Source organism: Mustela erminea, chromosome 10 (genome assembly GCF_009829155.1).
Source record: "Mustela erminea isolate mMusErm1 chromosome 10, mMusErm1.Pri, whole genome shotgun sequence".
Lineage (NCBI taxonomy): Eukaryota > Metazoa > Chordata > Mammalia > Carnivora > Mustelidae > Mustela > Mustela erminea.
Window position 1 is genome coordinate 2226547 of NC_045623.1, and position 27909 is coordinate 2254455.

General features: G+C 52.5%; 2 protein-coding genes and 1 long non-coding RNA gene across 14 annotated transcripts in view; 2 read left to right on the top strand and 1 right to left on the bottom strand.

Annotated features, from left to right (window-relative positions):
* The window catches only part of SNX27 (sorting nexin 27), a 65244-nt gene extending 60188 nt beyond the window's left edge, over positions 1-5056 (top strand). The window contains exons 11-12 of the mRNA XM_032303647.1: positions 283-342; positions 1254-5056. Of these exons, the coding sequence (XP_032159538.1) occupies positions 283-342; positions 1254-1301 (108 nt within the window). The 3' untranslated portion in view covers positions 1302-5056. The remainder of the gene's footprint in view (positions 1-282; positions 343-1253) is intronic.
* Positions 5057-10383: 5327 nt separating this feature from the next.
* CELF3 (CUGBP Elav-like family member 3) lies at positions 10384-25030 on the bottom strand. Of its 12 annotated transcripts, none has more exons than XR_004276258.1 (14): positions 24095-24239; positions 22826-22908; positions 17599-17647; positions 17057-17185; positions 16840-16919; positions 15855-15998; positions 15539-15680; positions 15122-15271; positions 14699-14764; positions 14288-14434; positions 13876-14019; positions 13060-13197; positions 12066-12127; positions 10384-11377 (listed from the first exon to the last, which is right to left on the bottom strand). XR_004276258.1 is itself a non-coding variant. In XM_032302712.1 (14 exons), exons 4-13 carry the CDS (start codon positions 17645-17647, stop codon positions 13070-13072), a joined length of 1176 nt encoding a protein of 391 aa, XP_032158603.1. In that variant the 5' UTR covers positions 22826-22908; positions 24095-24200; positions 24956-25030; the 3' UTR covers positions 10385-11377; positions 13060-13069. The 12 variants fall into 12 exon arrangements, 11 of the variants coding, with proteins under 11 accessions (XP_032158603.1, XP_032158595.1, XP_032158593.1 ...); XM_032302712.1 differs by lacking the exon at positions 12066-12127 and adding an exon at positions 24956-25030 and having other exon boundaries at positions 10385-11377; positions 17057-17182; positions 24095-24200; XM_032302704.1 differs by lacking the exon at positions 12066-12127 and adding an exon at positions 22602-22717 and having other exon boundaries at positions 10385-11377; positions 24095-24202.
* Positions 18309-27275, top strand: LOC116567572. Its single transcript, XR_004276259.1, has 4 exons — positions 18309-18347; positions 22149-22370; positions 22657-22733; positions 27054-27275. It is a non-coding gene; the product is annotated as an uncharacterized LOC116567572 (long non-coding RNA).
* The last annotated feature ends 634 nt before the right edge of the window (positions 27276-27909 follow it).

Consider the following 27909-nt stretch of genomic DNA (forward strand, 5'->3'; position numbering starts at 1 on the left):
TTGGCAGTTTCACATCCCGTTTGACTCACAATTACCACTAGAAGGAGCCAGAGAATAGTAGATGAACCAGGCCTGGGGGGTTTTTGTTTGTTTTTATTTTGTTCATTTGGGTTGGTTTTTTGTTTGTTTGTTTGTTTGTTTGTTTTGGTGATGCTTGCAGGTTTTTCCTCTAGGCTGAGCAGGTTGGTGATGTGCGGTAAAGGAGGGCAGGAGTTCAAAGGTGTGGCCCTGTGATGCCTAATCTGGAGAAGTCAGTGTTGCTATTTGGTTTTTGTTTTTCAGTTTAATTACATGCATGAATGCTTCGAGAGGGTGTTCTGTGAGCTCAAGTGGAGAAAAGAGGTAATTCTAAACAATCTTAAATTGACTTTTTATCTCATTTGTTTAAATGAGATGAAACAATCATTTGTTTAAAATGATAGGCCTATGGCCAAATACCTGGGACCTTCACCTCCATCTCAGTCTTTAAAGGAATATTAGAGACAGTTTATTCTTCTAGAGAGGTTATTCTTTCAGGCTTTGGATGCTGAATGGAATGTGCAAAAGAAGCCCTGCTTCCTCCCTTGTCTAGTGGGTAGCCATTGGATGTCAGCTATTCCATCTCCCAGGCCTTCCTGGACCCTCCTCTGCAGTGGTTTTGTTTTTGTTTTTTAATCAAATTACTTCCCTTGTTGTTCCTGACCCAGAAGGGCAGCTGTCCTCAGTTTTAGCCGTTCTGACTAGACGAGTCATGACAGAACCTGTCTGGGCTAACCAAGAGTGCGTGGTGTGGGAACGTTCTGCTCCTGTTTTACTGCTGTCTGAATATGCCAGTGCTGGAGCAGAATTTGGAAGATTCTGAATAATTAGCTACTGATTCTCAAAGACATTGTTTCCGAAGTTCAGAAGATAAAGTCAGGATTATAAAAATTTGTATTCTTGGTATAGTAGAAAGAGCACTGGGCTCCAAGAATCAGTTCAGTATTTTCTCCCAGCTTTTTTCCTCCCTGCAACGTTGGGCAAATGAGCCTCCCTAGATCCCATTTTTCCTGTCTTTTGTCATCTATAAAATGGGAAAGCTGAACCAGATAATTAATCTCTAAGCTGCTTTCTGGGTCTACACAGCTGTGCTTCTAGATGGGAAGTTACAGAAGAGGAGGAGGCCAATCAGATTGAGTCATGTAGCCATACATTTTTCTCCTCCTTTCTGAGGGTGGCTTCCAGGTGGGAGGAGATGCAGACACCTCAGTAACTGATCTCTGTTTTCCTTTCAGAACATTTTCCAGATGGCGAGGTCACAGCAGAGGGATGTGGCCACCTAGCCTTTCCTCATCTCCTCCTCTTCACCCTCATCCTCTCACCCCTTTCGTCTCCTGTGTCAGACAGAGTAACCGTTAACACAAAAGAAGAGAAAAAGGAAAAAAGTCATTATGTTCAAAAGCCCTAAACTAAATACTATTAATAGTCCCTCATGTCTCTGGAATTAAGCTGGTAGAGAACAACAGGTTGGTCAGCACCAGGAGTCAGCTGAGTTAAGACAGGAAAATAAGCCCAACGATGCGCCAAAGGTATCTTTGTCCTTTCACCTGGGCCTCATACCAACAGACTCTCCTTGTACTATATTTTTAAAACTGGAACTATGAACTCCATCCATTTGCACTGTTCAGACATATATATGTATGTATGTAAAAATTATATATACACAAATTAGCTGCACGTATATACATATATATATTTCTTTTTAAATTTCATATTGATGGCAGTACCTTTTTTAGCTTGTGTTTTTACACACCTTTCACTAGAATTCATGACTTCTCTCTTGCTCTCTTTATTTTGAAACAAACTTTAAAAAGGAAAAAAAATATTTTACCAGGAAAATACCTCTCCTCATGAAGGACTCGATAAGTTTACAACCTGCTTGGGTTTTCCCCCCCTTTTTTGTACTGAGTGAAGATTCTGGCTTATGCATTGCCTAGAGTCTGAGGAGCAAGGAGCATAGTTTCTTTATCTTCCACAAGGCTGCTGGGGAGGAGAAAGAGATGTATATCTCAAGGGCAGCAAGACTTGCAGATCTGCAGGGAGAGTCTAAAGTCTTGGTGTGGTCCTTGATTTCAAGACACCTTTCCTGGTCCATCTCGCTCTCCCACTCATGGCTTTCTAGCCACATTCTCATCTCCTTCTCACTTCCCGAGGGCCCCTTGAATGTTCTTCCTCCACTGGCCTAGAATGGAGGGGAGGGTCAGCTCAGGAGGTTGATGCCACAGGAACCTGAAACACTTCGTGGTTGTAATTTCCCATTTCCCACCATTTCTGAAGCAGGCAGAGTATTAGGGACCAGAGTTAAAGCCAATACCTTTAGGCACAAAGATCGGACTTAGGGGAAAAGAAGGAAGAAATGCCCCTTAAGTATCTAAGCTTTTCCCTATCCATTCCTGACCAATAATCACCCATAACCAGTTATGTTCTCCGTGACTTCCTTAAAGAGCCGTGTTGGGAAGAGGGCTCTGATGATATCCCTGAGGACTTGGGGAAACTTGGAATGAGTCAGTGGTCTGTGCCAACCAATCTACTGCTCATCCAAGCCAGCTGAGGACCCAGGAAGAACCAGTAGGAATATGACTGATTTGAGTTGGATCTCAATTTTTAATGAAAAGGAGCCTGAAAGAAAACCATTTTGTCCCTCAAAGAGCTCCTCATCTCACCTTGCAGTTTGAGCTTTTGAGACCTGAGAACTGTATCCCAGGACCAGGTGGGGCAACACTCTCAGCCCCCGGCTCTAGAGATACTGCATTGGGGGTATGAAGTTGGGCTCCCATGCAACCGAAGCACGTCTGTGAGCCTTCTTTTCTTTTTCCCTTCTCTACCTTCTAAACAGAAACCTCCATTGGGTGGCATCTTTTGCTTTGTCTAACTGGGAGGCAACCGTACTTGGTTTAGTCAGTCTACTGAGCAGTGGTGGGGTGGTTTGAAGTTTCTTTTTCGGTAACTTGTTTTTGCGGATCGTCATGAGGCCACTTTTCTTTCCCTCTCACTCTGTTATCCTGGCAGCTGCTTGCCCCAGGACAGTGTGGGATCATACAGGACACCTGCCTTCCCTCCCCTTCTCCAAACATAGGTGAAATCACAGAATACAGACGTAGGGATGCTAAATGTTTTAAAGTTACAGAGAGTGATCCCTGGTTTGAAAGTTTTGATACAGGATTAACTTCTTTTGGCTTAAATGAATTTAATAATGAGCCAAAGGACCCTAGAAAGAAGATAATGCTGATTCCCCACTCCAAGATGCTAAAGAGGCTTTCGGCTCCAGCTTTGTTCAAATCGTAAACATAGCAGCCGTTTGCCCATATTCCCTCAGAGTGCGAGAGGAATGAGCAAATCCGGGGTCCGTGCAGTATCCCAAATACTGACCTCCCATTGTGAGATGTGAGATGGTGGGGGGATGGATGCCCATAGGATAGAGGCCCGTTTGGTGGGGGGTGGATGCTGCTCTGGTCCCTTCATGGCAGAGCATTCATTCACTTGGTGCTTTGGAGACGGGGTGAGGGCCCCATGGGTATTGGCCTGTGGGCAGAATCAAACAGCCCCTACTAGCAGCTATACCACTAACAAAGCACCCAGTTACATCAAGGAGGGGGGAAGGAGGGAGCTTCTGGAGGACAGCATCTTCCCCTCTTCCACCCACAGCAGGCCTCCTGGACCAGGCAGAGGTCACTGTGGCTTCATAGGATCAAGCTCTTTTTTGCATGAAGCAGTGTTAGTGTGACACTCCTTTCCCCTGTTGCTCTGTACTTCCGCTCCCTAATCTCTGCTGTCTTTCTTAGTCCTGGATTGTGCCCAGGGAGACTTCTGCCCAGTCTTCTTTTGCAGTTTGTCTCTGGGAAGTGGAGGGGCTTGCCCTCCCCTCTGCTTTGTCCCTGCAGAACCAGCAGGATCTTCCTGATCTGTTTTGCTCCCCTCTGCACTCAGTTTCTGTCCTCTTTGGTAAAAGGTCAGAGTTTTGTATAGATCAGGAGAAAATGCAGGCCCTGAGAAACCTGTCCTTACAGAAAGGTTTCCTAGGGCCATGCTTTGGGCTCTCTGCTCTTTATATTTTTATTCTTCTCTTCCATTTTCCTGCCCTACCCTTGCCCTCAGCCTAAGCTCAACCAGGTGTGTGCTCAGGGCAGCTCCTAGGCCTGGCCTTTTTCATTCTGTCATTACCCAGGCTAGTGGCTTTGGTTATCTCCTCTTGTAGCACCAAACCTAGTGCTTGGAGCAATAGTACAGGGCATTGACAGGAGGGGACATCTCTCTCAGAATCTGCCAGCTTATGTCCTGGCTCCTAGAAGGCAGTTTTCCTCATGGAGACTACATCCTGGTTGACCTGAAGTCTCCAGACCTGGAGGGACTACTGTGCCCCCTCCTCTCCATTGTGCTCTCTGGCTGGGTCAGTTCAGCATAGAGACCATTTGGGCTGTTGGAGCCCAGGATACTGCTAGGTTCGCTCACCAGATTGATTGTGTCCCATTAGCTTCCTTTTGAAAGGAGGACAACGCTGTTGATACTCAGAAGAGAGGCAGTGGGTTTGCTTCTTCAACTCCTGCCTTCCAGTTCCACCTCCTTCCTTCCTTTCCCTCTAACCCTGAGCACGTCATGCCAGGCCTCACTCATACCAGGACAGCAGCTTACTCCTCAGCAATAATCTCGAGTGTGGGGAATGTTTAGGGTTCTGGGAAGGGCAGGAGCAAAGAGGGGAATGCTGGGGGCTGGAGGCACTTGGCCATCTGCTAAATTGGACACCAGTTTTATATCATGCCCCCCCCCCCTTTTTAAGCCAGTGAGCTGGGCTTCAGTTTTCCCCAGGCCATGCATACTTTTAATTTATTTGAGAAACTCTAATTGTATTTTCACTGCAGTATCTTGTATTTTTTATTTGTGATTTGAGAAATGTGAAGAGAAAATACACAGACACATAATGGCTAACAGTGTTTCTTTCATTCCTTGTTCTAGAGCTAACCACTCTAAAATTGTTTGGTAATGTCACTTAGTGTAATTAATTGTAACATATTCTTTTAAATAAATTGATTTATTGATGAAACTAGTCTGTGCTTTCCTAGGCTACACATCCTTTGGGTTGCGTGGGAAGACGTGAAGAGGGATGAGATGGGAGTTAGAAAGGTCAGTCTGAAAAAAAGTAGCTAGAGGAGCACTCTTCTGAGGGCAGGAGATAGAGAATAGCAGGAGAATGTGGCTTCTTTAAAAATGCCTTCTACTGGGGCGCCTGGGTGGCTCAGTGGGTTAAAGCCTCTGCTTTCGGCTCAGGTCCTGGGATCGAGTCCCGCATCGGGCTCTCTGCTCAGCGGGGAGCCTGCTTCCTCCTCTCTCTCTCTGCCTGCCTCTCTGCCTACTTGTGATTTCTGTCTGTCAAATAAATGAATAAAATCTTTAAAAAAAAAAAATGCCTCCTACTCCCTCAGATGTCAGAGTTGATTGTGCCAGCCCCCCGCCCCCCCAAATCCACATAAGGCTCACAGGACCCCTCTCCCTCAGCCTTACTCAGAGCCTAGCAAAGCCTTTGGGACACATCTTAGCACTGTCCCTCTACCCCAGCAACATGATATTTCATTTTATAAATGCCTCAGGAGACTGGTCTGAATCTGAACCTAATAACAACAATAATAATAGTAATGCATAATAGTAGGCACTCTGGGTGGTTGTATTCCTTCTGCCCACACCCCTGAGAATAAAGGTGGTTGTGGATATACTTTGTTTTTACAGAGGAGTCTCAGGTGCTGTGACCTAATGACCTACTCCAAAGAAACCTGCTCCTCTCTACATTAGCTCCTGGGCTGAATCTGCTCTGAAAAGCTCAGCATTTGTGTTAGGTCAGATATTTCTGTTATTTTTATAAACCTGTTTTATCTTTATAACCCCTGACCATATGCTTTTGCTCCTTGATTGAAAGCTATAAAAGCAGGAACTACTGTGACATTTCTTTTGGCAGTTTGGGGAGAGACATTTGTTCTGGGTCTCATTCACTCAGCCATCAGCATTAAATAATTGGAATCTGATAAATCTGATATTGGGTAAATAATTTATTTTTCTTTAACAGGGAAAGAATCGGTAGAGAAATAGTGGAATCCCAGAGCTGAATTACAGAAGTTTAAGTCGACAAATATTGATTGGCTATCTGCCTGCGCAGGGCACCCTGTTCCATATGACAGCAGATACAAAGGAAAAGAGGCATTGTTCCCGCTTTTAGCCCAGCAGAGAACAGAGAGATTCACGAATGCGGGTACATGGCAGTGGAAGGTTGAAGTGCCATAAAGACTAGGAAGAAGAGGGGAGAAAAAAAGACTTCTGGATGAAAACTAAGGAGGGGTGCCTGGGTGGCTCAGTGGGTTAAAGCCTCTGCCTTTGGCTCAGGTCATGATCCCAGGGTCCTGGGATCGAGCCCCGCATCGGGCTCTCTGCTCCGCGGGGAGCCTGCTTCCTCCTCTCTCTCTCTGCCTGTCTCTCTGCCTACTTGTGATCTCTGTCAAATTTAGAAAAAAAAAAAAAGAAAGAAAGAAAGAAAGAAAGAAATCAACTAAGGAAATCTTTGTGAAGAAAGTGGTGTTTAAGGTGAACCATGTAGGACAAGCAGGATTTCAACAAGAAGGTTTTTCCACAGACATTATTGAGCTATCATGTGTCTGACACTTATAATTGGGAATGGAAAGCCATGGGGGGAGGGAAAGGATCAAACACGTCCAGATGAACAATGAGTAGTCCTATTTGATTAGAACTTAGGGATGTGTAGGAATAAGATGAAAGATGAGGTTTGGAGAGCCTTGGATGCCAGGGTGAGGAGTTCTACATTAAAAAAATTTTTTTGTTGTTTTTGGATCAGCTGCAGTTTAGAAACTGGTACTTCTAAATACATACAGAAGGCTCAATTAGGACACTGTTGGTAAGTGGAGGCAGTGATCATTGAAAGGAGGATGTGAGGAAAAAAAATGTGGAAGTAATATCTTGTGATTAAATAACATTGAATGCATGTGTCAGGAGTAAAAGACTCCTGAGGTTTCATGAATAGGTGGCTAGAAAATAGAAATATTTAAGAGTTGAAACAGGGAGAAAATGTTTTAGCTTTGGACCTATTACGATTTAGGCATGGGTGAGAAATCTAGATACATAGGCATCTAGCAGTTACTTCGTAATTATTTGTTGAACACCTAGTGTTCTGGGCGCTTTTGAGGGTGATGGGGATACAGTGGTAAACAAGGTGAGGGACAGACTCAGCATCTCCCTGTGGATGGATCTGTAGAAGGCTTCTATGGAGAACAGGTTGGAGGAGGGCAGGTAGGGAACCACAGAGACAGAGGAGAACCCACCAGAGGGCTCTGGTGGTACGAGGGTGACTTTGGACTTTGTGGCCTTGGAGACAGAGAGACAGATATGTGTAGGTCAACAATATATTTGAGAGAGAAGACAAGTAGGGCTTTGCAGTTGGACTGGATAGGAGGCGTGAGACGGCAGTAGTGCTAGACACTCATAAGGAAGACCGAGGGAGGAAGGCACGACCCAGAGTGAGTTCAGGACAAAAGTTCAGTTAGAAACAGCTGGGAGTCATTCTCATCAAGTGGATGAGAGGATACAGTATATTAGAGGGAGACCCAGTTTGTGGGGGGCAAGAGGAGCCTGCCTGATTACTCAGGAAAGTAGATCCAGAGAAGGCCCAGAGAATGGGAATCTTCCAAGGACTAGACTCTTGGCTTAGGGTAACTCAAAGTTGTCAGACTCGGAGAAAAGAGTGAGTCTTGGCCATGAGCGGAAATGCCTGCAGTCACAAATACTAGAAGCCAAGACTGGCTTTGGCATTTTAGCAGGAAGAGTGTAAAGACAAAGGAAACCATGTAAATCAGACAGGCTGTGCCCCGTCTCCACTGAGGAAATGGAAACACCTTGTATGATGTTTGTGCATTTCTAAGCTCTCAAAATATGGCCAGGGCATGGGGGTACATTGGAGGAATTATCCAGGGCTTTTCCTGGCCACACTGTTGTCCCTAGAGCCCCCTAACTGTGGATATTTTTCTAAATGTGTTTTTGTTTCTATAAATGGAAGGCTTCTCCCAATCCCTGCTATTAATCTGTCAGCTCCACTCTTCTGCCTGAAGTTCTTTTCCCATTCCCTTCTCTTTATGCTGCCATTAACATTGGAACAGTAACTTGATCATTTTAGAAGCAGCAGCTGAGTTTCATTCTGCTTGGTCTGACTTAGGGGATCCTATTATTCTCATTTCTTATTTCCTCTGCTTTCTCATTTTGTTACTGCTCAGACCTCTCCTGCTCAGAAGAGGTGGTAGTGAACTTTGGGAGCTAACAGAACTACCCTCCTTGATACCCTCCTTACTATATTTGAAGCTAATATGATGCCAAAGAAATCTGTTTATACAAGGTACAAGTTCAGGACTTCCTTTTCTGACCCTAAGTGTCCTACGTTTTCCCATGAAAGTGCCTGGAGATGATGAGCACTGGGTGATGTATGGACTTACTGATTCACTATATTGTATACCAGAAACTAATATAACACTGTTAACTATACTAGAATTAAAATAATTTTTAAAAAGGACCTGGAAAGGAGTGCCTGGGTGGCTCAGTGGGTTAAGCCTCTGCCTTCAGCTCCGGTCATGATCCCAGGGTCCTGGGATCGAGCCCCACATCGGGCTCTCTGCTCAGCAGGGAGCCTGATTCCCCCTCTCTCTCTGCCTGCCTCTCTGCCTACTTGTGATCTCTGTCAAATGAATAAATAATATCTTTTTTTTTAAAAAAAAAAGGACCTGGAGAATCCCTGCCCCAAAATGCTTCCTGTCCCCCAAAAGACTGCCCTTGTGTTTCCCTCTTCATCCTTCAACTTCACTTGTATCTGCTGCTTCTCCGGAGAAAATGTGACGGCAGTCTTGCAGGGAGGGACACAGCCGTGAGCAATGACAATAAGTAGTCTTCAGTGTTTGTCAAGGGGCTGCCTGTGATCAGGGAGGATACCAGGAGGAGGAGATTTTGGAGTCTTTTGCCTCCCCTCTCCTCCATCCTACGAGAACCCACCAGTATGACACTTTGGGAGACGCTCTTTGGTCTAAAATTCACCTTCCATCTTTCTGTCCTGACCCAGAAACTGTGGTGAGGACACAAGCGAGTCACTTCAAGGGAGAATTCCTGGTGTTGATACCAACTCCTGCTGTCCTTACACACACTTCTGCCTGTCTGCGAACACACACACACACACACACACCTATATATTCGAGATTCCAGATGTTCCTGCCTGATTCTCTTCTGAGTAAGGCCCCATCCCTGATCTCTGCCAAGCTAAGAGACTCTTTTCCCTGAAAGAATATCCAGATATGTTTCTATTGTACTTCACATGTTGCTTCTCTTTTTACTACTTTTACTAGTTTGGAGCAGTTTAAGAGAAGGCCAAAGTATGGGGCCGATGTGGGGGCGGGTGGTGAGGAGCCACATCCATGTGCTCAGCTGGGACAACCCTGGCCTAAGGCTGGCTGGGCTGGAAGGTAAGCAAGTTTAAAGTAGGGAGCATAATGAGGGTGGGATAGCAGGTTGCTGCTAAAATCAAGTGGCCGAGATGCTGTGAAGTCACACACTACTCTGTGTGAGCCCATGTGAGCCCCCTGAACCCAACCCTAAGGCAGTTCACAGAGAAGAATCAAAAGAAGACCCAAAGCAGAGGGACCTCAGGGCTTACGCAGTCCACCTTCTGCGTGATGGGACTCACTGCCGCAGCCTGCTTGGTACTTGTTGGGATCTCTGTTTTGGGTCAAAGAACGGGTAATTGGGCCTGCCTGATGAGAGAATCATGGGCTTTGGAGTCTGACATATTGGGCCTCCTTCCTGCAGCCATCCCTTAGTAGCTTTGTGATTCTGGGTAAGTTAGTTACCCTCCCAAGCCCTTTTTATTTAACCTGTCTATAAAATTATATCCTGCCTCACAGAGTTGTTGGGAGGTTAAGGGAGGAAATGTACATAAAGGGCCTGTAACAATCGCAGAGCAAAATCTTAGCTCCCTGTATCCCACTGATGGGTGCAGGGACAGCTCACCCCCACAAACAAGGGAGAAATGGAGACCAGGAATGTGAGACTCAAGTCCCCAGCCTTCAGGGGGACAGGGCTAGATACAAGAAAGGCCTGCTGACCTGCTTTCTTCCCTCTGTGCCTAGTGCTGCAGAGCATTCCAGGATTAAGCCCCAAGGAAGGGTGGAAGAATGGGATCATGAAGCTATGGTCAAGACCTGGACCAGCTCAAAGGTCTTAGACCCTCCTGACAGGTCTCTCTCCCAAACCTCCCCCCCACCCACCTTTGTCCCCTCCCCAGTGCACAAAATCCCCTACCCTCAACTTTCCAAGACTCTTATTTGATGCTTTTAAACTTTTTTCTTTATTTAGACAGAAAAGACCAACTCTTTAAAAGTAAAATGCAATAAATAAATAAGTTAAGCATAGAGAAGTGTCTGAAACGGACTCCCCAGTCTCCCCTTACCACTCCCACCCCCCACCGCCCATTTCTTTCCCCTAAAACTTCTTCCTAAAGAAAATGATCAGGTAATAAACCCCTGTAACCCCTCCCCACACCCCTCCTCCCATATACCCAATTACCCCCAAAGCAAAGGGAGAAATCAAGAGAGAGAAAAAATCCAAGGGAAACATTGTCTAAACTCCCAGAAAGAGAGATGGCAGCGTCCGGGCCAGGCCGGGCTGGATAACGCACGGGTGGTAGTGGTATTTACACGGAGGGGACCAGCAGAGACTGTAAACATTTTTAGGGGTTTCGGGGGAGGTCTTTTCCTCATGAAAGGAGGAGGGTCTCTGTGGCTGACTGGTGGAGAGGCAGCCCTCAGGGCTCCCCCACACCCTCCTTAGAGGGGGCCCATGGGGGAGGCAGTGAGTTTTAGGGCTGGGAGCCCAGGGTTCAGGGATATCCTACCTCTAGCTGAGGGTGGCAGGGAGTGTGAGAACCAGCTTCGGAGAAACCCCTAATGTGGGGAAGAGGCTGGGGTGAAGGTGAGGTGGGGAGCTTATGGGAGGCCCCTCTGTCCTCCCGGGGGCCACAGGCCCGCTGGTGGGGGAGGCAAGTGCGAAAGCTGGGCACAGAAGGTCACCACAGGAACCCCAGCAGAAGGCAGATAGCCCGGAGCCTTTGAGCCTGTCCCTTGCTCCCTCACAAAGGCCAAAAGGGCACCTGGGAGGAAATAGGCCCTTCAGGAGGGGCAGGGTGGTGGGAGTGGGCCGGTGTCCTGTTCCCCCAGGGCTGTGAAGCAGCTTTTGCCCCCAGAGCCCCATCGAGGCCCCGGGCAGGTGTGCAGAGAGGGCTGGGACCAGACGTGGGGAGAGGGGTGTGGTGCCCCTTCCTCTGGTGTCTCCAGACCTGTGAAGTAAGGAGACATGAGTGAAGCTGTAGGGAAGGCACAGCCAATGCAGGTCACAGGCCCTGCCAAAGAAGAGGTAGCTGGGCTGGCTGACGCAGGAGAGGATGGGGCCGCTTGGGGAAAGCAGGTCATCAGAAAGGCCTCAGTCCAGACAGCCCCCCAGCTGTTGGACGAGGGGCAGTGATGGAGGAGATGGGAGGGAGAGGGCCCATGATACAGGAAACCAAAGGGTATTCAGGAGGAGATATTTACACAGCCCGTGAGAGAAAGAAAGGCTGGAAGACAGAGAAGACAGGGACTGGAGGGGACAAAGCAAAGGAGTGAGACAACAGGCAGGCAGGCAGAGATAGCTAAGAGAAAGGAGAAGGGGCAGCGGACAGACGGACACCTGGAGGAAGAGCAAGGCGGCCAGGCTAGGACCTGGAATGGGGCTTAGGGCTGCAGACTTGGGGGCTGAGACCCCCAGACCCTAGAGAGTGCTCTCATTCCTTTTCAGAAAGGAACAAAGAAAGCAAGAGAGAAATGCACAGAACACAGACCACAGTCACCAACCACTGTTGACCAAGCACGTCCCGCGAGCTGCCCCCGGCCCTGACCCTGGGCTGAGGGGCGCTTCCCTCCGCGGCCCCCTCCCCAAAGAACAAACAATCGGCTCCAAAGACAACACGCTCGTTCCATGCAACTTACAGGGGCCCGGAGCAGGGGTCCGGGGATGGGGGCTTCGGCCGACAATGGACACGGGCCCTGGGCTGGGGGGGCCCCCAGGGTGGGGGGAGTTAAGCAGCCAGGATTGGGGGGAAAGGGGGAGAAACAGAAAATGTGGGTATTGTTCTTGGGTTGTGTTTTTTCAGGGGTTTGGTCCAAAGGAGATTAAACAAACACAAAAGTCACCAAAGCTCACAGCTCTGTGGCCACGAGGCTAAGGTGGTGATGGCAGTTGGGTGGAGGGGACCCATTTTGTGAAATTCGGGCAGTCCAGCATTTTAGCCTTCTCCACCTAAACCAAAGCTGCTCCTGGGAGGCCTGAAACTTGGACTTCCCCCAGTCTGTTCTGTGCACTCTGCACTGCCCCATGGGTCTATATTGCACAAGAGCCCAGGGTCTATACTACGTGGGGTCCAGGGTGCTGAGGGTCTAATGTCCCCACCTCTCAGGAGGATAGATATTCCAGGAGCCACGATTGTAGAACCCTCCAGTATCCTACACCAGCCCCCTTACTTCTCCAACTCGACTCCTCTAATTCCACTCTGACCCAAAGGAAAACGAATAAGAGAGACACACACAAACACATAGACACTGACCAGACAAATGACACCAAATTCTGAGGAAGACCTGGGAAGTGGACACAGATCTTGACAGACTTGGCTCTCTCTGGGGTCACAGTGTGTGTGTGTGTGTGTGTGTGTGTGTGTGTGTACACGCACACACACAGGTGTATGTATGTGTGTGTGAGAGAGAGAGACAGAATGACTCAGGTGACTGAAAGGTGACAGCAGAAAGTGACTGAAAGGGTGACAGCAGAAGGAACTATACCAGACCCCAGCTTCAAGTGCACAGAGTCAGGCGGGGTAGGGTGGGCATCCCTGAGGCTAGGGGAGCATGGGGTGGGGGCATTCCAAGTGAGGGCCCTGGCTTCAGTGTGAGGGAGTTGAAGAGGTCACAGGATGGGAGCAAGACCCACCTGGGGGCCCTCAGTAGGGCCGGTTGGCATCCTTAGGCCGCTTTAGCTGGACTTTGAGGCGCTTCATGCCAATCTGGAAACCGTTCATGGCCTGGATGGCAGCCTGGGCACTGGCCGGATTGTCGAAACTCACAAAGCCTGAGGTGAGAGGGGCATAAGGCCCAGCCCAACCCCACCTCACTTGCCTGTGCTTAGGGCCAGAACCTGCTCCTTGGTTCCCTGCTTCCCCAGCTCCCTTCTTCCTGGGAACCTGAGGGCCTGGCACACAGCAGGCATTTGATGGGGAGCGGCTGATTGACAGGCTGAGGAAACGCAGTGCAGCCACTCAACATGCTCTTGGACATTCTTTCCAACACTCTCTGAAGGGCAGCCCCTTCCTCAGCCTGGATAACTCTGAACCTGCCTTCTGAAAACACAGACCACTTCTGGCCCTTTGTGACTTCTCAAGCAGGGAGGACAAGGCTCCTTCTCCCCTGAAGCAACTTTTCAAAGACATGAAGGCAAAAGACCCCACTCCCTAAATTTTCCTTTTGAAAACCAAACATCCCGTTCCTGAGACTCTTCCAGACTTTGGGGAGCGTGAATTTGACCAGTGCTCAAGGAGAAAAGGTGGAGTTGCAGGTTTTGGAGGAAGAGCTAGACAGCAGCCGGTATGGCATGCTGAGGGTGTAAGAAAGGTTCCTTCTGACCTTGGATAATCTGGATTTCAAAATTTGGGCCCACTGTGACCATGAATGCCTTTAAATGTCTCAGACCTTATCCATATTTGGAGTTTGGCAAAACTGTACTGTATCTTTTGGATCACCACAGTCTTACCAAAACACTTGCTCTGATTGGTGGCCCGGTCAACAAAGACTTTGGCTGAGATGACATGGCCGAAGGGGACGAACATCTGGAGGATCTCTGAGTCCGTGAACTCCTGGGGCAGGTGGTAGATGAAGATGTTGCAGCCGTCAGGGCCTGGATGGCAGCAGACACAGAGGAAGAGCTCAGGAATTGGGAAACGCAGGGCAAAGGCCCCACGGAAAGCAGGCCCTGGCAGGGGGACCCTCCCATTCCAGCCCCCACATGCGGGCCAGGGCACCAGACACCTCAGCCCCACTCGCTTTCTTCCCACACATAGGGCCAGAGTCAGGCTTGGAGCAGGCGACAGGGAGTTCCCAGCCCAGGACCAGGGCGCTCCTCTCCCTGAAGGCTCTGGGCCAGGAGAAGGGCGCCCAGGCCGCACCTTCCCGTTGCTGCTGCTGCTGCTGTTGCTGCTGCTGTTGCTGCTGCTGCTGCTGCTGGGGAGGAGGTGGGGGCTGCTGGGCGACCAGGGTTGGGGGAGGCTGCGGGAACGCAGGTGCGACCAGGCTGTAGGCTGCTGGGTAGGCTGCTGAGGGGGCGGTGGGAGAACGGAGAGCTAGTGGGGGTCTCGGAACTCCCCTAGCCCCTGGGGCCCTCTGGCCAGCCCTGTCTCTCTTCGCCTAGCCCAGGCCAGTGGGGTGGACCAGCCCTTGAACTCTGGGTATACTACCCCTAACGTAGGACCCATGGGACCCATCAGGAAGCCCCAGGGGGTGGCTGGCAGGGCAGGGTGCCTGGAAGACCAGCTTCTCTCCCTCGCTGTCCCTCCTGTCATGGGCCCTGGGCTCCTCACCTGTGTAGTGCTGCATCCCCGCGTAGGCCTGCTGCAGGGGGTCCACAGGTGCCGCGGGGCTCTGGGCTGGGGAGAGCAGCACCAACTGTGAGGCGGGGGAGGACGCAGAGCCAAGGCCAGGCAGGGGGGGAACACAGCCTCCTGGGGCGCGGGTGTGACAGGATAGTGCGCAAAGGCACAGGGTGGTGGGAAGAGCGCAGAGCGTGGAGTCTGACTGCCTGTGCAACCCTGGACTTCTCTAAACCTCAGCTTCCCTGGCTGTGAATGGGCAGGAGCCTCTGAGCCCAAGGATGCCAGAGCAGAGAAAGCACCTTATGACCCTGAGGCCTGCAGAGGGAGGGTGCACCACAGCTGTCTGTGGGCAGTGGGAGCGGTGGCTTTGATAGCTGCTGGGGAGGGAGGGGGGCAGGCAGAGACCCCCACCTGGGTAGGGGTGAACCCCGTTGGGATACAGAGCATCAGGGGCAGGTTGCCCGGTGGGCTGGGTGGGCACCGGGCTGTAGCCGTTGACGCCCAGGGCAGCAGGGATTGCCGAGACGGGCGTGGCGGCGATGGCAGGAGGGGTGCTTGTTCCTGGGGAGGAGAAAGCGACAGAGACAGAGCAGAGGAGCGGACACACACACACACACACACACACACACACACACACACACAAACACAGAGAACCAGTCAGCAAGGCTGCAGGCATTAGGGAGGAAGCAGGCCACTCTATTGCCCCTGAGTCCCTCTCAGGCCCTCTGGCTTCCCTGAGCAGTGCCCTATGTCCCCTCCCCGCCACATACACACTGACCTGTCCCACTTGTGCCCAGCCCAGCCCGGCCTGCCTACCCTGGGCTTTACCTGAGGATGGGGTGATGGGGGTGGCAATGAGGCCATTGGCATTGATGGCGGCCATGTGCTGCATCTGCACGGCGGCCATGGTGGCCATGGGGCTGAGGTAGGCACTGTGAGCCGCCACCAGGGCTGCCTGCTGCTGCATCAGCTGGAGGGAGGGGAGGAGAGGACAGTGGGGCCGGGTCCTGCCACCCCCACCCCCATGCCCAGCCTGGCTCCCCTCCCAGCCACGGACCGTGGCACTAGAAGGGTGGGGGCAGATCCTGGAGGCCAGGAGGCGGCGGGGAGGGGCCCAGCCCAGGCCCCCGGGGTCAGTGCTCACGGCCTGGGTGTAGGCGCTGTAGGCTCCAAACTGCAGGGCGATGGGGCTGAACATGCCCAGCTGGGTAGCCACCTGCTGCATGCGGCGGAGACCTCGCTCCTTCTCCGTGTCGGCAAACTTCACCACCAGGCTGGATGAGGCACCCTGGGCAGGGGCCACGTGGCGGTTAGAGGGACAGAGGAGTCAGGACCTCTCCTGCTCAGAACCCTCAAGGCCCGGCCTCGGTTCCATCCCTCCAGGCTTGGCCTCCTGGGGAGGACAGCCATCAGGGCGCCTCTGTCCAATGGGAAGATTTTCATCCCAGCTTCCCCCTGTGCTGGGATGGGCGAGAGGCTACAAAACGTTGAGGAACTCGAAGGTACGTATTTGGAAAGGGAATAGCCTATTGAAATCAGAAGGGTGCCTCTGGCTTTGTAAGGATTCCGAGCTGGAAATCATCCCCAGCCAATATTTAATCTCAGCCTGGTCATCCCATCTAGCTGCCCCAGTCCCCACACCACGATGCCCACCCCCACACCCTGACCCTTGTGGTATGCTCAGAGCATGAAGCCTCAAATTTTAATACCACCTCGAGCTAAATAAAAACCAAACCCAAGGAACATGTGCGGAGATTTTGTAGAATTCTGGACTCTAGAATGCAATTCTCTATTTAGTGGTGCATCCTCTCTCGGCCAAGGCCCAGCTAATCGCTTGCCCAGCCTCTGCTGAGGGAGCTTCAGAGTCAGCTAGGTCCATCAGAGAAACACACTCTGCTGGAGAGCCCCCCACGAGCACAGTCAGTTGGCCAGGGCATGTGGGGCCTCTAAGCAAGTGTTCCGATGCCCAGCCAGGGAAGGTGGGGTGTACAGGAAGGTGGGCGAAGAGACAGGAGATGGAGAGGCTGAGGAGGGAAGGAGGCTGGAGAGGAGGGCAAGACCTGTGGACTGGAGGTGAGGGGTCAGAGGTGGGGGGATGTCATCTGAAATGTGAATGTGGGGGTGCTCACCGGCAGGGTCCGGCTGCTGTGAAGGGTGTTGATGGCCGCCTGGGCCTCCGCGTGGGTCTGGAACTTGACAAAGGCGCAGCCTACAGCATCCAAGAGCAAGGAGGAAAGGGTGAGTGCTCACCCTCAAGGGCCCCCAATGTTCCTGTCGCCAGGGAGCCAGGGGGAAAGGAGCAGAAAGGCCAGAGGGCCCGGCTGGGGAAGGGGAGCCACTGGGTACCTTTGCTGGTGCCATCTGGCCCCCGGAGCACAGTGCACTCGTCTATGGTCCCAAAAGGCTCGAACATCTTCCTGACGTCCTCATCTGTCTGCTGCTTCCCTAGCATCCCCACAAAGAGCTTCCGGTCTTCTGGGGGGTAAGGCACAGGACAAGGGGCATGTTCAGGGCTCCCTGGCTACTTTCCCCCACTCTATCCCGCCAGGACAGGCACAAATCCTGCCCTTCACCTTTGGCAACTCCCTGGAGCTCCAGGCACTCCCCTTATCCTGAGACTAAGGCTACTAGCAGTGATGCCAGTGATTTTGGGGGAAATGGGATACAGTTACATGGGGTGCTCAGCACAGTTCTGAAGGGCTTGCACTTTCCTCTGGGCTTCAGTTTGGCCATCTCTACAATGGGCTAGATGACATCCCCTTTGACAACAACCCACACCTTGACCAGGAACCCTTTGGAATTCTCAGATTTCCTTCCTCAAGAGAGGCTGTCCCTCAGTTACTCTAAGCCCTGGGCCTAAGTCCCAAGTCCAAGGGTACAGAACCTACCTCCTCGGCTCTCGCTGTCGGCCGGCTTGACCTGGATCGGCCTGTTCATCTAAAAGGAGAGAAGAGAAGGCAACTGCTGGGGACCTCCTCTGAACCCGACAAGAGCCACCCCTCACCCCCAGGCTGGGACCTGCAGAGAGGCTAGAGGAAACAAGCCCCAGGCCCTAAACCCTAAACCGATGATGGGAAGGGAGGGATGGGCCTAATCTTGTTTAGGATTAGGACCCGGGGAGATTAGAGGCAGTGGGAGGTCAGGATGTCTAGGAGGATGCTCCTGGGCCCACTCCAGGCCCTGGTGAAGCCCCAGGTAACTTGGCCAGGGACAAGTGATGCTCTCTTTAGGGGGAGAATGGAACTTCCCATAGGACCTGGCTCCCCAGATGGAGCCCAACCAAGGGGCTATTCAGCAAGAGCTGCCTCAATTTTACAAAGTAGGGGCAAGACAGGCCTCTCCAGTGAGCAGCCCCAAGGAAGACTATCGACCCAGGAACACCCTGACTTCCTTCTGACCCCAGAGGTGTGTCTGCTTCTCTATCTGCCCCCCTACACCCCTTGACCCCAGGGGGAAGGCACTCGGGCAGCACAAAGGGAGCAGATGCCCAGTCTCCGTGGCAACGGGAGAATGCGCGCCATGGCAACCGCCCACTCAGCCTGATTTATCCCTCCCGTCGCCCTGGCGACCGTGGTGACGTCATCACTTCTGCTGCTCCACACACCCGGAGAAGGAGTGGGGGGGGGTTGAGAACAGGGTATGCTGGGGGTGGAGGATTTGGAGGGGGCTGGGAGGTGGGGGAGGGGCCCAGGACAAGCTTCCTGATTCGTGCTGAGCAGGCTCTGCAGGGGCCACACTGTCCCTTCTTCCTCAGCCTTCCTCCTCCAGATCAAATCCTTGGTGTCTCACAGCTGAGAGGGCTCCGAAGGAAGAACTGCTGTCCCATGCTCTTTTGACATTCTCCCTGTACCCTGAAGTCCTCCAGAGCTCTCCCTTCTCTTCACTCCTGCAGCATCTCCCTTTGTTCGGTCTCCAGTGGAAATGCAGACACCCCTCAGTTCCCCCCTCCATGATCTTGCCTGGTGAGGGGACTTAGCAATGACTTCTGCAGGTTGATTTCCTTCACTGGGGGCAGGGGGCATCTTCAGAACTGGAGGGAGGGAAGGACTCAGTATTTCGTGTCTGAAAATATTTTGCTACTGCGGGGCTATCCTAGCTCCAGTAACCAAAAATATAAAACAAAAGAAACCATTTGTTGACATTCGGAGGGGAGCTACGGGTATCCTCAGGAAAGGCACTGGACTGGGGGTCAGGAGATCCAGGTTCAGGGACTAGCCCTGCCACTCACTAGCTGGGTGACCTTGGACAAGTCACTTCTCTCCTCAGGACCTTAATATTCTCCTCTGTAAAACAGTGGGGCAGATCAGATGGTGGTGAATCAGGTTCCCCTCAGCTCTAGTGTTCCAGCCTTTGGGGATCTCGTGTGTCATCACTTCACACAGAGAAGTACAGGACTGGTAGTGGGCCCCTTGACCCTTCTCACACATAGACCCTCCGCCCTGGTATCCAGCCATTCCAGTCAGTGCGACAGGACTCTGCTGGTGAGGGAGCCCAGGCCTGGATCAAACCTAAGCCACACCTTGGCGGACACCCCTGTCCTGCCCCACCCCCATTTATGGATCCAAGAGCAGCTGGCTGGGGGGAGGTGGGTAACAGTCACCCAAATCCTCCAGCCAATCTGCCCCCAGCTTTATCCTCCACCAATCTGGGATTATCCCTTCGAGTTTCAATCTCCTCAGGAGCTTGCACCTGCATGTGTGTGTGTGTGTCTGTGTCTGTGTGTGCGCACATGCACATGTGTGTGTAAGAGAGAGAGAGAGATGTGGGGGGCGGGAGTGGGGGTTAGACACCCAGGGCGCTCAGTTTTGCACGCTGTAAAGCTGTAAAGGGCCACACAGGCACCTTAGCCCCAGCCACACCTCCTACAGAAGACGTAGACTCCACACCAGGGTCTTTCCACAGCATCAGGGAAATCTTGAGTTGACACTATCCCTTTCCCAAAATGCCCCTAGGTATCTGAGGTTCTAGGCAAAGGCGGGGAACCTGAGACCCAGAAAGAAAGGATGCCATTCCCTTACTGCACGGGCTCCCAGGCACAGAAATAGCACCTCAGTAAATATCCACAGCTGATAGGGATTCACACAAAGACACACTGGCTGTGTGCCGCGCAGGTCACGTTGACAGAAGGTCCTCGACACAACTTCCCTCAGAGCACCCCCCCCCAACCCATGCCCAGGCTCTCCTTCTTGGCCTGGCACTTCCTGTGGGAAGCTCGGTCTTTGTTAGCTCAGCTCGGGCACACCTGCCCCCTCCCCTGAGTCCAGCTGGGCCCTGTTTACCTGGCAACCCAGGCTCGGGTGCCTCTCTTCCCTAACCACCACCAGGCAGGTGATAAGCCCTCCTGAGGGCCTCCCAAAGAAGAGGAGGCTATTTATACTCACTCAGACTGCTCCCCCACTGACTTGGTCACTCATAAGGCCCTTATCCTTCTCACCAATAGCAAAGACCTCACTTCCAGCAAGAGCTCCTATTTCCAGAAAATCTCATTCTCCAGAGGACACAGGCCTTCTGCTCTGCCACCCCTGGCTCCTGACTCCCTTCCACCTGGTGTCCCAGACCACACATGGATCCTTTCCACGGGGCCCAAATTCACTGGCCCAACAGCGAGCCAACAGGCAGGGCCCATAGCCCCAGAGTGGGACTTCAGCCTAAAGAGAGGGCGTAGGGCAGGCTAGGCAGAATTAGTTCCTCCCACCACCACCTCCAGGAGGCCACACCCTCCCGTAGGAAGAATCCACAGGCCTTTGGCAGAGCCTGTCCTGGGAACACTCAGGGGAGAGAAAAGGAAATAGGGCTTGACAGCCACAGGTCCAGCCTCCATTCTTCCTCTGCAGCTGAAGTATCACCCTAATATAGCGGGACCGTGCAGATTTCGGGGTGACAGAGATGGGGAGGAAGGAGAGAGAGCTAAATGCTCCCATTAAAAAGAGCCTATATTGGGGCACCTGGCTGCCTCAGTCGGTAGAGCATGTGACTCTTGATCTTGGGGTTGTGAGTTCGAGGCCCACACTGGGAGCAGAGATTACTTAAACATAAAATCTTAAAAAAAAAAAAAAAAAAAAAAAAAAGCTTGTATTAGGAGGGTGTGGAGGGAGGTTAGACAACAGGAAAAACTTCCCACAGAGGGGATGCACTAAACAGGCATGCGTGCGCACGTACACACACACACACACACACACACACACACACACACACACACACTGAACTACTATTTGAGGAAACAATGCTGCCAGGAACGCAGGTGGCAGAGAAAAAGACCTGGGGGATACAAAGGGTCAGGCAGAGCCTGGACATAGACATCTGCTCCCCTAGACGCCCCAAGCCCCCAGCACAAGGGTACCCTTGGAGGATAGGACCTCCCCCCTCCATTTCCTACTAGAGGCTCTGTCAGGCCAATCTGGATCCTGTCTGGAGGCGAAGGCCGAAGTGGAGGCCTCAGTGTCACCTGGGAGCTCACTCAGGGGCGGGGCTAGACAATCATTAACCAGATGCCCTCTTCCCTCACCTGCCACCCTGGGCCTATATTTTTTTCCAGGAAGTGGGGGCAGAGACCTTCTGCACCCTGCCAGTCAGAGCCCTGCCCAAGCTCACAGACAGCTGGAGGGGGCAGACCCAGGCCAGGTCCCTGCCTAGCAAGACGGCAGGAAAAGAAGAGACGTTGTGACTAAGATGAAAACTATTGAATTGTCAGGAGTCTCCACAGAGGAAAGAAAAGAAAGGAAAGTTGGAATGTGACGTGATGGAAACCAGGCTTCCCAGGGAAGAGTGTGCCCACACCCACGCAGCCAGGCTGGAGGGCACACGTGCACACGTGTGCACATGCACGCGCACACGCAGGCTCCCCGGATCCCAAGCCTGCTCTCTCTCTCTCTCTCTCTCTCTCACAACGGTGTGCGCGCACACACACACACACATACACACACGAACACACACGAACACACACAGATCCTTAATGCCATAGGCCAGGGCTGTTCCGGTGCCTTGCCACCAACGAGGACGAGATGGAGGGGAGAAAGCCAGTCTGACTGTGGGATTTGCTCTCTTAGCTGCATTTAAGGGGTGAGGGCCACAGAGGGAATGGGTCACGGACCTACTGAAGGTTTGAAGTTGGGAGTGACTGAAGCAGTTCTGATTTTCCTGGATGCCCCCACCCTCTTTGCCCGTCTGTTTTGTCTACTTCCCTCCCAGGAAGGAATGGAGAATCAGCCTTTTTCTCCATGCCCCACACAGGGGAAGGGGTAGAGGCTCCAGCACCCAGGCCGGGCTCAGCAAATGTTTGCCTGAGGGATGGATGGGGTAAGCTCTCAGAATTACTTCCTGGGGCTCAGGGGGTGCGAGGCAACAGAAGCACACAGACATGGGAATAGAATCGCACAACCTTTCCCCCCAGGCTGCATGGCAGGAGGCAGCCTGAGATTCTCTATCCCTGCCAGCCCAGGCCTGGGACAATCTGCACAGCTATCTCGGAAGAAGAGAAAAAGAGCTCTGACTTTTCAGGAGAGAGGCCATGCCGGAGGGCACCCCTGCCAACCTGGGCACACTTTGGGGGTCAGACTTGATTCTCCGCAATGATGTCTGCCCTGCCCTTGCTTGCCCCAGCCCATGCCCCCCAGGGCTCTGCTCCACCTTGATGCCCAAAGCTCTTCCTAGGAGACACGAGGTGAGTCTTTGAGAGCACAGAAGCCCGCACAGAGATGCTAGTCCAGCAGGTACCCACTGTCCCGGTCACAGTCAGACATTCCATCCCCAGAGCCACAAAAGAGTGCCTGGGTGCCTCCTGCTTACTTTGCCACACACTTGGTATCCGGAGTCTCTCCCCATGCCTCACAACCAGCTAAGCTCTCTAAGTGCTGTCCCATGAGCAGGCTGGGAAGTGGAGAAGGGGCTGCACCTGCTCTTTACAAAGGTCACATTTGCTCTCTAACCGCTGTCTTCCTTCTCTCCAGGTAGAAGAAATGAATGCATCTCCAGTAAGAAAGAGGGCTGTTAGAAGGAGAGGGGGGCCTCCTGGTGATGAGAGGAGGTAGGAAATGAGTTCTGTGTCTCAGAAAGGTGGTGAGCCCCCTGCCCCTTCTAGCGCCCTTTTCCGGAGTGCCCTATGAATATGGGACTCACCCCTGGAAGCGTCTTCTGTTCGTGCAGGGCGCTCTGGGCCTTCAGGGCTGAATCGCGGGCACAGTATGTCAGGAAGGCACATCCTGAGGAGGGGCAGGGGCAGAGAGACCGGGTGGGGGTGAGTCCCTGATATCCCCTCCCTAAAAGGATCCCCCCAGCCATGACACTGAGGACTGGGAGGCTTGTCTCTTCTTGCCCCTCTCTGGCCGCTGGAGTGGGAAGGTGTCTGAGAGGGGCCAGACATTTTGCCCCAGGGAGTCTCTGGGCTGAGTCGTTGGGAGAGGGGGCTTTGTGTGGGGGGAGAAGGGGCATGTGGTTGCCAGACAAGTGTGTGCGGTGTGGTTTCTCTCTTCCTTTGCTGGCCTCTTTTCACCTTCTCCTTTGCCTCTACCTCCCTCCATCTTGGTTCCCATCACCCTTCTCCTCTCCCATTTTCCCTATTTCCTCATCTCTCTCCAACTCTGTGGGAGGCAGGTGGAGGGTGAAAAGTGGGATAGAGGAGAAGGAAAAGGGAGAGCAGTTCACTGCAAGTCCCTCGGCCAGTTGACAGGGGAGGCAGTGGGCCCCCCACCCCCACCCACAGTGCCTGGAGCTCTCCAAGTCCTGACCGGGGCCTGACCCTGCTTAGCAAGAGTGCACAGCCCTTGGACAGGCCCAAGGAATGCCTCTTGGCCAGCCTCTCTCAAGTTCCCGCCCCCACACTTCCCAGATCTATACCAGTCTCTGTCCTCCACACCCTGCTTCTCAGGTCCCTCTCTTGGGTCCTGGAGCTGCCCTGCCCAGTCCATGTCCACTCTTGCCAGGGTGACCCCCACCTCAATAGAGCCTGAGACCTACTAAGATTCCCAGGCAAGTGTACACACACGCACACACACACACGTGCATGCACACACACACACGTGCGTACACACACACACACACACACACACACACACACACACCCCTGCTGGCTCCTTATCTCCCAAACCAGATCTCTTGGTCCTCCATCCTCCTTTGAGTTCATCCACGACATCACCCTCTCATCTCTGGAGTCCACATCTCTGCATCCCCTCCAAACTCTTCTCCTAAAGAGGCCATCCTAAGGCCTGCATCCGAGTCCCCGCTCACCCTGGCTGTTCTCTTGCAGCTCCTCCATCCACTCCTTAGCCCCTGAACTCTTTCCTTCCACATTGGCCCTTTCCAGCTACTCCAGCCCTCCAGACTGGCTTCCCCTCCTCCCAGCCTCCCCTCCCACCCCTGGCATCTCTCCAGCCTGGCCTGACCCCTCACCCTTGTGCAGCCCGGTGTACTTGTCCTTGATGACAGTCAGCTCGAAGATCCGACCAAACTGTTCGAAGATGGGCTTCAGGTCCTTTTCCTCCAGGTGCCTCGGGATCTGCCCCACAAACAGCTTGATGGCATCCGGCTCCTTCATTGGGGCGGCCCAGGAGGAGGGGCCGAGGGGAGCAGGGAGAGGCCCAAAGGCCAGGGGGAGCTGCCCAGCAAGGAGGCAAGTGGTGGGGGCCGGGGCCCAGCCGGGGCTGGCTTTCCCTTTGGCCCCCAACCACAGTGCTGAGCAGAGGGGCAGCTCTTCACACAAAGGAGGCCCAGGGAGTTGAGGGCTAGGGGTCAGGGGTCTAGGCAGACACTGTCATGCCACCAGGGGGCATAGCCCAAACAAATGATCTCCCTCCCAGAGATCTGGCAAATATCCCAGAATGGGGGTCAGTGTGCTCAAGATCTGGAGGATTAGGGTGGTATCTGGGGTGCTGGGGAACTGGGGGTTAAGAGCTGGAGTCAGGGAAAGGGCCTGAGGAGGGTGATGGAGATGGAGGCTTAGGGGTTAGGGGCCTGGTAGGTTGCCAGCAGCGCCCGGGGTTGGGGGGGAGCACTCCTGATGTGGGGCAGGTGGAGCTCTCGTTGGCTTTCCCGGGAGGACACCTCCCCTGTGGCTGATTCTTCTGCTGGGTCCGAAGATCCCTGATGCCAGATGCTTGATCTCTGATGGCGGCAGGGCTCCGGGGGTCCCTTTTGCCTTGCCGCCCCCCTTCAGGTCCTCCCCTCAGCCCCCCTCCCACCCCCACCCTGGTCCCTGGGCCTGGGTTGCTGCTGGCTGCTCCCGCTGCTGGGGCTGCCTGCTTTCCCGGTCACCTGGGTCCCGGAGCTCTGCTCTCCGGCCGCGCTCTCCTCAACAAAAACCTCCCCCCTCCACACCCCCCTCCCCACTCCCACCTCCTTTCCCCTGACATCAGTGATGTCAGTCTCAGGGGTGGAATACAAATTCTCTACCCTGGAGAGGGACGCACAATACAGACAAGAGCCACGCCCTCTTTCTATCTCCTTCCTCCCTGACTCCCTTCCCACCCCAAGAAGAGCAGCTGGTGCTGTTGATAATAACCCTTCCCCCATCTTACTCCCCAGTCACGAGCTGGGCAAGACACTAAGATGGAGAATTTATAGAGGAGCCCTAAAGTGGGGTCCATTGTTCCGGGGGCTGGAGCTGTCCCCGGTGCTGGAAGCGAAGACCCAGGAGAGGGGAGCAGGGGGGAGGAGGAGAGGGGAGCCGGCATCTGGGGAGACTGAGTGTGGGGAGCAAAGGAAAGAATCTGGGGAAAAGAAAATGTCATAGAAAGAGTTGGGAAGGTTGGGAGTGGAGGGAGATGTAGATGGGGCGGGAAGCAGGTCTCAGAGCCTGGGGGAAAGGGCAGAAGAGGACCCAGAGAGGAAAGATGGAAAGCGGGGGGGGGGGGGGGGGGGGTGGAGCGGGGTGAAATGAGCACAGAGAGAGAACTGTGTATTTTCCGGAAAAGGATCCAAGAAAAACTATGTCTTGCTGGCATTTGCCAACGCCCCCTTCTCTCCCTCTGGGTGGTTTGTGTGTGTAAGTGCGTGGGCAGGGAGACAGCGGTGGTGAGGTGGTGACGACTGTGAGAGCTATCACTTGTAAGCTCCTTGAAGAACTGGGCACCGTTTAATTCAGCATTTTACTGTTTGGGGTCTAGCACAATGTCTTGCTCATACATAGTTGCTTAATAATTATTTTTTGAATAAACAGTAGATGCAAAGAACCTCTGATAAGACCAAATACCCGATTCCTTTAGGGGGAAGAACCACAACTAGCAAACTCCAGTTTAGGGCAGAAAAAAAAAAACACACACACAACAATTTCTCGTCCCTTTGCTCCCTTTTCCTAGTTAGGTTCCTTGAGTAGGACTCTCAATGTGAACCAGGTAGCAAAAAGGGATGGGGGGAGCACATTTGGAGGTCGTTACTCTCTTAAACCACTCTTCTTCTACAGATGATTTGTTTCCCCCGTAATCTCAAGGGAGCACTGGGCCCACCCACAGCACCCTTCAGTGCAGGGAGTACCTGCTGACATCAAGTCTCCTGGACTGGGCAATCCTTGTGGAATGCCCCATCTACTGTCAGTCCCTTCTTCACCCCAGAGTGGGGTTGATGTCTCCACAGTGGCACTGGTGTCTCCGAATTCCATCCAACTGAATCCCTGCCACCCCCATTCCTCAGCTATCACAGCAGGCAAGCTTCTCTTCAGGAAGGGAAGTAATAGTAATGGCACTTAGATGACATGGTGCCCCAGAAATTCTTCCAAATGCTTTACATTTACTAATGTGTTTAACCCTCAGCACCACCCTATGATGTAGGTTCTACTATTACTTCCAAATAAAGATGAGGGAACCAAGGCACCAACAGATAAGATGGCTTGCCTTATATCATAGAGCTAGAAAGAGGCCTTGGGCGCCTGGGTGGCTCAGTGGGTTAAGCCGCTGCCTTCGGCTCAGGTCATGATCTCGGGGTCCTAGTCCGGCTCCTCAGTCCTGAGTTTAACCCCCATCATATGCTCCCCTTGGGAATGGTAAGAGTTGTTAAGCCTGGCTTTCTTCCTTGTGTGCCTTTATTTGAGCACTGTGTAATAGATGGCCTTCTTTCTACTGCTTTTGATTCTCTGTTGACCACCTTTCATCCTTCCTTAGTCTGGGTTTGAGTGTGTGTGTGTGTGTGTGTAAATATGATCACAGTTCATCATATGGATGCCCAGGTCCTCCCAGGTGGGCCCCTAAGATGGGCACGGGGGTAGATGGGAGGGAGATGGTAGAGGACCCAGTACTGGGTGGTCAGAACACACCATGGCAGTGCCAGGGAACCAAGAGTGCAAACACACATGGAAAGCAACTTTCCACTCCCTACTCCACCCTCATTGTTCCTTTTCTTGCCTCCTAATCTGATCTAGTTATTTATGGAGATGCTAAACAGATCACACCCTCTGAGGATGGAGCCTAGGAAGACCCCATGGCCCTGTTGATCTCGTTACTCTGTGTCTTGTCAGCAGATCTGCCGCCCTGCTGCTCATTCAAGCTTGGGGCTAATCACATTAATTGAAATATTAAACATTTACAAAAATGAATTATAATGAACTCCCCTTCCTCCTCCTCCCAGTCAGCAACTGGGGAGACAGCTGCAGGCAGCAAAATGCCTCCAGCCTTTTGCTTAGTTTGTGGTCCCCAGATGGAAGGTTTCTATCTGAAAGGAGAGGCAGAGTTAAGGGGAGAAGAGGAGGGAGCTTGCTTCAGGGCATCCTTGCTGGGTGACTGTGGGCACATCTCTGCCCAGTGACTTAACTCTGGGGGGTTAACCCTAGGACTCCGAGGCCCATTCTGGGAGGTTGCTCTCCAGGAGGAAATGAGGCTTCCAAACCTTACTTCTTCCAAGGTCTTTCCTCTTTCCACCATCCCCAAGCTCCCCCTCCTTCTTATTCTTCTGCACTCAGTTCTAAGCTGCCCTACATAAAAAGACTATTGACTTTATAAAGGGAGAGCTCAACTCCTGATTTTAGATTCTTAGAAAACGGATAATTGGGATATATTTCAAAGGGAAAAAGGTAGGGGCGGTATATGTAGGCAGAGTGGCTAGTCACCAGATACTTGTTGGCCTCACCAAATGAAAGCAGAGTGAAGCCACGTGCTGCAGAAACCATGACACTGTACAAAGAATCTATTGTTTGATCTTCCTTCCCAAAAGTGGCTGCTGTCTCAGATGGAGAAGTAAGACACAGAGGTAAGAGGTGAGGACTGAGGTGCTATGAGAAA

Bases quoted from the DNA above. Each gene is read 5' to 3' on its own strand.
- CELF3 (XM_032302701.1), bottom strand. From the start codon at position 24,239: ATGAAGGAGCCGGATGCCATCAAGCTGTTTGTGGGGCAGATCCCGAGG. The intron at 17,186-17,598 runs GTAGGTTCTGTA...CTTACCCCCCAG, and splicing joins CGACAGCGAGAGCCGAGGAG to AAGACCGGAAGCTCTTTGTG. The intron at 14,435-14,698 runs GTGAGGAGCCCA...CCGCCCCCTCAG, and splicing joins GGGGATGCAGCACTACACAG to CAGCCTACCCAGCAGCCTAC.